Source organism: Amphimedon queenslandica, unplaced genomic scaffold (assembly GCF_000090795.2).
Source record: "Amphimedon queenslandica unplaced genomic scaffold, v1.1 AMPQUscaffold_12847, whole genome shotgun sequence".
NCBI classification, from domain to species: Eukaryota; Metazoa; Porifera; class Demospongiae; order Haplosclerida; family Niphatidae; genus Amphimedon; species Amphimedon queenslandica.
The window spans coordinates 5,750-13,632 of NW_003546917.1; the positions used below are offsets into that span (position 1 = coordinate 5,750).

At 36.3% G+C, this 7,883-nt stretch overlaps 2 protein-coding genes across 2 annotated transcripts in view; both read right to left on the reverse strand.

Moving 5' to 3' along the window:
* Positions 1–4,639, reverse strand: part of LOC100633860 (Bloom syndrome protein homolog) — a 6,083-nt gene extending 1,444 nt beyond the window's left edge. Inside the window, exons 1-11 of the mRNA XM_020002739.1 lie at positions 4,505–4,639; positions 4,371–4,407; positions 4,157–4,313; positions 3,879–3,950; positions 3,731–3,828; positions 3,372–3,517; positions 2,163–3,090; positions 1,864–1,977; positions 1,279–1,526; positions 803–940; positions 496–673 (exon numbers count right to left, since the gene is read on the reverse strand). Coding sequence (XP_019858298.1) covers positions 496–673; positions 803–940; positions 1,279–1,526; positions 1,864–1,977; positions 2,163–3,090; positions 3,372–3,517; positions 3,731–3,828; positions 3,879–3,950; positions 4,157–4,313; positions 4,371–4,407; positions 4,505–4,620 — 2,232 coding nt within the window. The 5' untranslated portion in view covers positions 4,621–4,639. The remainder of the gene's footprint in view (positions 1–495; positions 674–802; positions 941–1,278; positions 1,527–1,863; positions 1,978–2,162; positions 3,091–3,371; positions 3,518–3,730; positions 3,829–3,878; positions 3,951–4,156; positions 4,314–4,370; positions 4,408–4,504) is intronic.
* A 1,087-nt stretch (positions 4,640–5,726) lies between these two features.
* LOC105314510 (ankyrin-1-like) overlaps positions 5,727–7,883 on the reverse strand; it is a 7,330-nt gene continuing 5,173 nt past the window's right edge. The window contains exon 5 of the mRNA XM_020002740.1: positions 5,727–7,871. Within this exon, the coding sequence (XP_019858299.1) occupies positions 6,134–7,871 (1,738 nt within the window). The 3' untranslated portion in view covers positions 5,727–6,133. The remainder of the gene's footprint in view (positions 7,872–7,883) is intronic.

Below are 7,883 nucleotides of genomic sequence, written 5' to 3' on the forward strand. Positions count from 1 at the left end.
GACTAATTATAAAAAATTCCGTCAAAATATCATCCATTCACACAAGCCAATACAACCAGTACAGTCCCAGTAAACAACACCTCAACCTACAGAGAGAGGCTACCACTTTATACATGTTCATGTGCTACTAATTACCACTCCCTTCGCTTAGCCACAGACATCAATCATGGGGCGACAATTAGCGAGAGAAGTCTCCATTTAGTGCCTGGAGACTCTTTAGCTTTAAACTGGGAGACATCAAAAGGTCTAGCACCTTTAGTAAGGACTCACTGAGGAGTCCTCAGGTATGCTAATAGCTGGAAATTGGTGGCAGGCCGATGGGTCACATGATCGAGACGTACATGTAAATGTGTACATGTACATGTAATAGTAACGGAGTCTAGTAGTGATTAGTACATCTCTACATGTACTAATGGATAAGCAATTACATAAAGAACTTGCTGTAATAATAATATGATATGCTTTCTTAAAGGACCAATTTCTACTTGGCTATACTTCCCTATGTACTACACCTCCTATTGTTATAAGTATCTCTTTCCTTACTTTGCAGCGATTGTCTCTTAGCCATGTTTCCTGTATGTGGCTCCTCTGGTGGTCAGGTAGGCCAGCATGATATATCACTGAGGCTATACCAGCAGAGTTTAGATCAGAACAAACTGTCTCACAGTCTCTCCTGTAACAAGAGGAAGGAGAGAGAGAGAAAGTTAAAAAGTAGAAGAAACACAACATAAAAAGGAGAGGAGAAAAAAATATTCATTGATAGTAAGAACAATTTTGCTGTTTGAAGTGTGGAATACTTTACCTTGAGAAACAGTAAACTATTCCAGTTTCTCCCTTAAAGTTGTTATTAATGAGTGTGATGATGTCCTCTGTCACTTTCTTTGGCTTCTTGTGTCTCACGGAATAAGCTAAATTAGTTCTGTTGAAGCTTTGGGTGAACCTGAGGAGAAAGGAATATGTACATTATACATGTATTAGGGGAAAATGGAGAATTCTTTCCTTTTCATTTTTGGTGAAATTTGGCAAAAATCACTGTACTATAGTACAGGGACTTTTATCTAATTTTGGAGCAACTTTAAAAATTTGTAAAAAATCCAATTTTGATTGGAATCAGCTCAAACATTCTACACAACATAAGACCATGTATATGTATCAGGAAAAATTATTACAATGAAAAATTCTCAAATTTTCATTTTCCTTGTACTGTAATACAGGGACTTTATGCATTGAAAGTTTTAATTATAAAAGAATTATCAATCCCAATGAATGATGACATACCATTTAGTATGAGACAGTTTCAACTGGTAGAGTATATCAGCTCTAACTCGCGGAGTAGCAGTGGCAGTGAGAGCCATTGTAGGTACCTGAGGAAACTGCTGCCGTAGCTCTGAAAGTCTCTTATAGTCCGGCCTGAAGTCATGACCCCACTGACTGATGCAGTGAGCCTCGTCTATAACAAACCGTGAGATCTTACCACGAGAATAAAGAGACTGGAGGGTCTTTAGCAATTTAGTACTAGCAGCCAGCTAATGGAGGAGAGAGAGAGAGAGAGAGAGAGAGTGTGTGTGAAGGATTGTAACACATACCATATAATGGGAAATTTTAGAGGGACTTAAATTTGGTAAATTGCTAAATTTCGGTGATTAGAGAATTTTAATTTGGCAAATTTGTGGCCATGTGCCATTGAGCATGCGTATAATGGCTCAAAACGACAAATTTTATTTTGGTGAATGGCTATCAAAACAACAAATTTGCCAAATTTAACTTCCTCCAAAATTTCCCACTATACAGACGGTACTAAGCTGGTTTCATAATTACTGGTTATAATGTACAATGTACATGTACATGTATACATGTATTTACTTTCTCTGGTGTGACGTAGAGTAGTTTTATTCCAGGGTCAAGTCGAGACAGCTCAGTATAAACTCTCAACTCCTCCGACTGTGAATACTCACCAGATAAATGACAAGCAGAAATCTACACAACAAGAAAAAAAATAATAATTAATAATAATAATAATAAACTTTAAATACATGTACCATACACATGTACATGTATAATAAAGACTACTAAATGTACTAATATCTATGCATATTGTATTTCTACATGTACATGTATAAAACATCAAAATAAAGTTAAACTAATTCCTTCTCTTCCTTTACTTCTAAGCTGTTCAGTTTCTGCACTTGATCCTGTATCAGTGACCTCAGTGGTGAGACTACAATAGTGACTCCATCCAGTAGCAGTGCTGGTAGCTGATAGCAGAGGCTCTTACCTCCTCCAGTAGGCATCAATATGAAACAGTTCTTACCAAGTACAGCTGCATTGATCGCCTCAAGTTGATTCGGGCGAAACTCCTGGAGACCAAACTTCTCCCGAAATACCTTCCTTAGGAGAGGAGCATGATCGTAAGAGCCACGAAACTCGGCTGAATTATCCGGAACCGTCTCAGAACCTTTAGAGGGTTTTATGAGACTAGAACTTACTGTAGGTTGACGCCGGGCATTAAATGGAGTAGGAGGTGGTACATTAAATGTAGATGTTGATGGGGCATTAAATGAAAAATTAGCCTGGGCTTTAAATGGAGTAGTTTGGGCATTAAATGGAGTAGAGTGGGTATTAAATGGAGTAGACGAGGCATTAAATGGAGGTTTAAATGAAGTGGAGGTACTTGGTGATTCAAAGTTGAGATGACGATTATAAGATGAAGGAGTAACTGATGTAGTGTTTGAAGTGGGCGGGTCAGGATATGGTGAATCAGTTAAATCAATACAAACCTCCTCCTCCTCCTCCTCCTCTTGTATCATCTCAACAGGATCCTCTTCTGGTATCATGTCCATTGGAATATCATCAAACTCCTCCCAATCATCCACTGGATCCACCTCTTGAGTGGGCGGGAAAACGAGTGACTCTGCCCCTGACGTGTGATAAGTGGGTGTGGCTACAGACCATGAGGTATTAGTAATGGGTGGGGCTAGTGATTGATTGGTGGGTGGAGCTGAATCAGCTGATTGTGGTGTAGTAACATTAAGATAAGATGATGATGATATGTTTTTGTTTAATTCCTTTTCTTGAGCTAATAATTTCTTCCTAAGAAAACAAAATAACAATACATGTACATGTACATGACTACATGTAGTATAGCCTCTCTTAATGGACACTCTCTATAGCGTACACCTCCATTTAACGGACAGCACCTAGTGTACCAATTACTACCTCCACATAAAGGACACCTTTTCTTGTCCTACAATGTCTTTCATATACAGGTAGAGACTTCACTGACTACAGTACATGTACATGTACATGTATGTATGCTAATCAGTTACAGTGGACATACATGTACATGTACATGTAGTTACAGTTACACGTACCTCATTGCCAGTTTCTTCTTGAGGTAACAGGCTGAGAGTCCAAACAGTTCTGTCATTCTAGTTGATGGTATGTCACTCAATATATCACAGATCTCATCCATCACCTTCAGCCTCTTCAACTGTAACTCACTCAGAGACGAGGGCACCTGATATTATAATAAATATTAAATTATTATGAATTATGATGTTTAATAATAATTAAACCTATAAACTATAGAGAGGAGTATCAGCTAAAACAACTGCTTTTAAATGTCAATTTTGTAGCCACACACACACACACACACATGCATACAAAATGAAGCAAAATTGACATTAAAGCATTGCCAATATTTCTTTAAATGCAACTAACGACCAGTTACCTGTATATGTGGGTGTGGTGAAGGAGGTGTGGTCTGATGGAATGATGGAGGAGGAGGGGGAGACTGTGGTGGTGCTGGTGATAAATATGAAGAGAATCCTAAAATTCACATTATTTATAAATCATCTTTTATTAAAATAATGCAGTACTTGCTAGTGGTTTAGGAGTTGATGATTGAAGAGGAGGAGTAGTATTCTGTACTGCATTATGAGCACCTGTACCTATTAATAGTAACAATTAATTCACAATCTATTAATAGTAACATAATCTATTAATAGTAACATAATCTATTAAAAGTGACATAATCTATTAATAGTAACATGAGAATGTCACAATCTATTAATAGTAACATATTACATGATGTAAATAACACCCATACAATATCTATTAATAGTAACAAATAGTAACATTATTAATAGTAACCCACTTGATGAAGCTGTATTAAAGTTGATGGGAGGGACTGTGGCTTGACGAGAGAGAACAGTTGATGATTTAGGAGGAGGAGAAGTGAGAGCAGTAGAGGAGAGAGGAGTAATGGCCGCCACTGGTTTAGAAGGAGGAGGCTTCATTGAGGTTGATGCTGACTAGAATGAAATGAAATTTAATAAGCTACAGCTTACATGTTTCTATGTTATACATACAGTGTTTGGATTAATGAGCTTTATTGAGAGTGGTGCCCTGTAGAATAAAAACAAAAATTTATTAATGTAAGCCACGCCTCTTTAAGGGAGGGGATTAAACTAGTTTTTAAAATGCATGTCCATAAAATGCTCACTTGATGTTTCTGGGTCTTTGCTGGCTTGAAAGTGGTTTCTCTGACTGCTTGAGTCCCTCCATGTAGCGGGCCATGTGTTCCTGAAGATTGTTACGGATTTCATTGTTGAACGCCATTTTATTTTCTTAGCCATGCCCAAGAGTATACGGAAACCACGTGTTGTCATCAATATTGTAATAAAAATTTTGAGTTATTTTGGAGCCATTTTCAGAAAAGACCATTATGCTATAGCCTTGGGTATTTTTCAGATTTTTAGCATTTCTAAAAATGGCTGTAACTTGAAAAAATGAAGTCGGAATTAGCTCAAAATTTCTACATTAGCATAAGGATATCAGAAAATGGCAAAAAATTAAGGTAATTTCGGAGCCATTTTTTTGAAAACAACCATGGAATTTAGTACATTTTTATTGCACAATTCTCTTGTCCCACAGAGAGTCATTGGCTCAGATCATTGAGGCTGGTAAAAGAGTTATAGTTGATCCTACACATCTTGCTGATTTGGAGCTGCACTGACCAGTGGAGAATCACATCAAATTCAAGCAGTTCTTGAATGTCCAGACATAATCACTTCAAGTCCACTGTGGCAGGAGAACTGGAATAAAATTGTTGACTTATTTAATTTTGATTTTATAAAATAACTTTAAAATTTATTAAAATGTCAAATAGAAAACTCAATGCTATTGTTTCATAATAAAAGTACATCAAAACACAATAACAACAACAACAACAACAACAATAATAATAACAAGACTATAAGAATGAAATTGATAATAATGTTAGAATAAAAAAATAAAAGGAGAAAAAAGGAAAGTAGAGAGAGAAGAAATGATAAAATATTTAGAACAATAATAATAATAATAATAATAATAATAATAATAATAATAATAACAAATTAAGTGTAAGTACAAAATAAAGGTACATGTGTACATGCTATAATAAAACAATTTATTAATTAAGGAAGAAAGGGAAGACTAACAAAAGAAAGCAAAGAGTAGCTCCAGTGATACATGTTAATGGAGAATATATTAAAGAAGAAGGATTGGTGATATTGGTAACCATTGGGGTGTACGTGTGGGTATATGGTGTAATGGTGGTAACTGGTAAGGTGGTTACGGTTACGATGGTAATATGGTGGTACAATGGTAATGGATATATTGCATGTCTTTGGTGTACATGGTAATGATAAGGTGACAATGGTGGTTAAATGTCAAACTTAGTATAAAGGTGTTAAGATTAATGGTGATACAAGTTAAGATATTACACAAGTATTGTATAGGTGATATTAGTAGCCATTGGTGTATGGTGTAATAGTACAATGGTGATACAATGGTATGTAAGGTGGTGGGATGGTGATAAGGTGGTGATAGGTGTAATGGTAAGATGGTATTTAAGATACAATATCGTATAGGATTGGTGATATTGGTAACCATTGTGGGTATATGGTGTAATGGTGATGATGGTACTAAAGTGGTGTAAGGTAGTTAGATGGTGGTAAGGTGGTAGGATAGGTATAATGGTGTAATGGTGATAGGTTACATATGGTGCTGTAGTAAGATGGTGTATTGGTAATATGGTGATAGGTTACATACAATGGACTGATAAGGTGGTAATATGGTGATAAGGTTGTGTTTAAGATACAATATCTTGTCCTGGTGGGTCAACCTGTTGTCCTTCAAGTTTCTCATAATATCCACTCACTTTGCTTTGTTCTGAAATAAATAAATCATAATGTATCTCTTGAAGATATTTAACTACTGATGAATCAGGATTAACTGATTGAGCTATTTCAATATCATGTGGATGAGGTTTTAAACTGAATACATCAACTAAAAACCGAACAAGCTCTAAATTAGAACTCTTACTTGCAAAATAAAGCATGGTTTTACAATCATCAGTTTCAGCTAGTGCATTACATTTGAGATCAGTTAGAAAGTATTGTACTAACTCCATACTACCAGCTTCACATGCTCCATGAACTGAAGTGTATCCATTATTATCAGGATCATCAGGAGTACAGGGGAAGGTCTCTATGAGATAACGTACCATACGAATATTATCAGAACAAGAAGCATAATGAAGAGGAGTACGACCAGACTTGTCTTTAGGTACTGGATTGGAGGTAATGTTTGGTTCCAAATACTGGTATATATCAATGCTTCTTTCTATTTCAAAGTCATTGAACATTCTCATGAAAGATAGCCCAGTACTCTTTCTCTTTGCTAGTAAGTGTAAGCAGGTGATGCCATCTTCATCTTCTGCTAAAGAATCCAGTCCATGTGTCTCAATTAGTGTTCTTACTATTCCAATATCTCCTCCCTCACATGCTGCATGAAGTAAACCACGTCCTCTATTATCCATTACATTAACACCTTGAGGATAAATACTGGATAAATAACGAAACACATCAATATGGCCATTACTGCAAGCTACATGTAATACAGTGGATCCTTCATTATCAGTAGCTGTAAGGAGATCATGATGAGTAGAACTACCAGTGACTGAGAACAGTAAAGCTTCAGTGGTATCCTTATGACCAGAGGCAGCTGCTAAGTGTAATGGTGTCTGTCCTTTCTTGTTAGTAATTAATAAGTTATTGTTAGACAGACTGGCTTTTAGTAATAGTGATACCATATTATGTTCTCCATCTTGACAGGCTACATGTAATGGTGTATTACCATCTTTATCTTGTTCATTAATAAGTACAGCATTATGTGGATTATTGTATATGTCATGAGGACTGTCTAATAAACACTTTATCTCACGTAACCAGACAACACTCATTGAGGGTATACTCTTACTCAGTAAATATTCTAATATTTCATATTTATTAGCTGCTACAGCAACATGTAGTGGTGTACGGTCTTGATGATTGGTTGCATTAGGATTACAATCAATGAGATACTTCAATATATTCAAGTGACCCCTCTCTACTGATATGTGAACTGCTCCAGACCCTTCATCATCAGTAGCTGATAGATTACACTGCTTACTAATAAGATATTTTATAACTTCTAACTGATTGAAGTACACTGCAATAAGGAATGGAGTACGACCATCTTTACTGTGAGGTAGTTCAAGTAATGATGGTATGTGTTCTATAATGTACTGGATCAAGTTCAATCTTCCATTACTACATGCTAAGTGAATAGGAGCCATTCCCTCATCATTCACAGCACACAGATCTAACTGATGATTCTCTACCAGATGTTTGAGCATAGGAAGAGAGTCACTGTACTCACAGGTAATGTGAAGAACTGTTGATCCATTAGAAGTCTTAGCTGCTACATTACACTGAGGAAGACTAGTGAGATAAAGTACAACAGGAACATGGCCTCCTTCACATGCTTCATGAAGAACTGTACTACCAGTATTAGTAGTA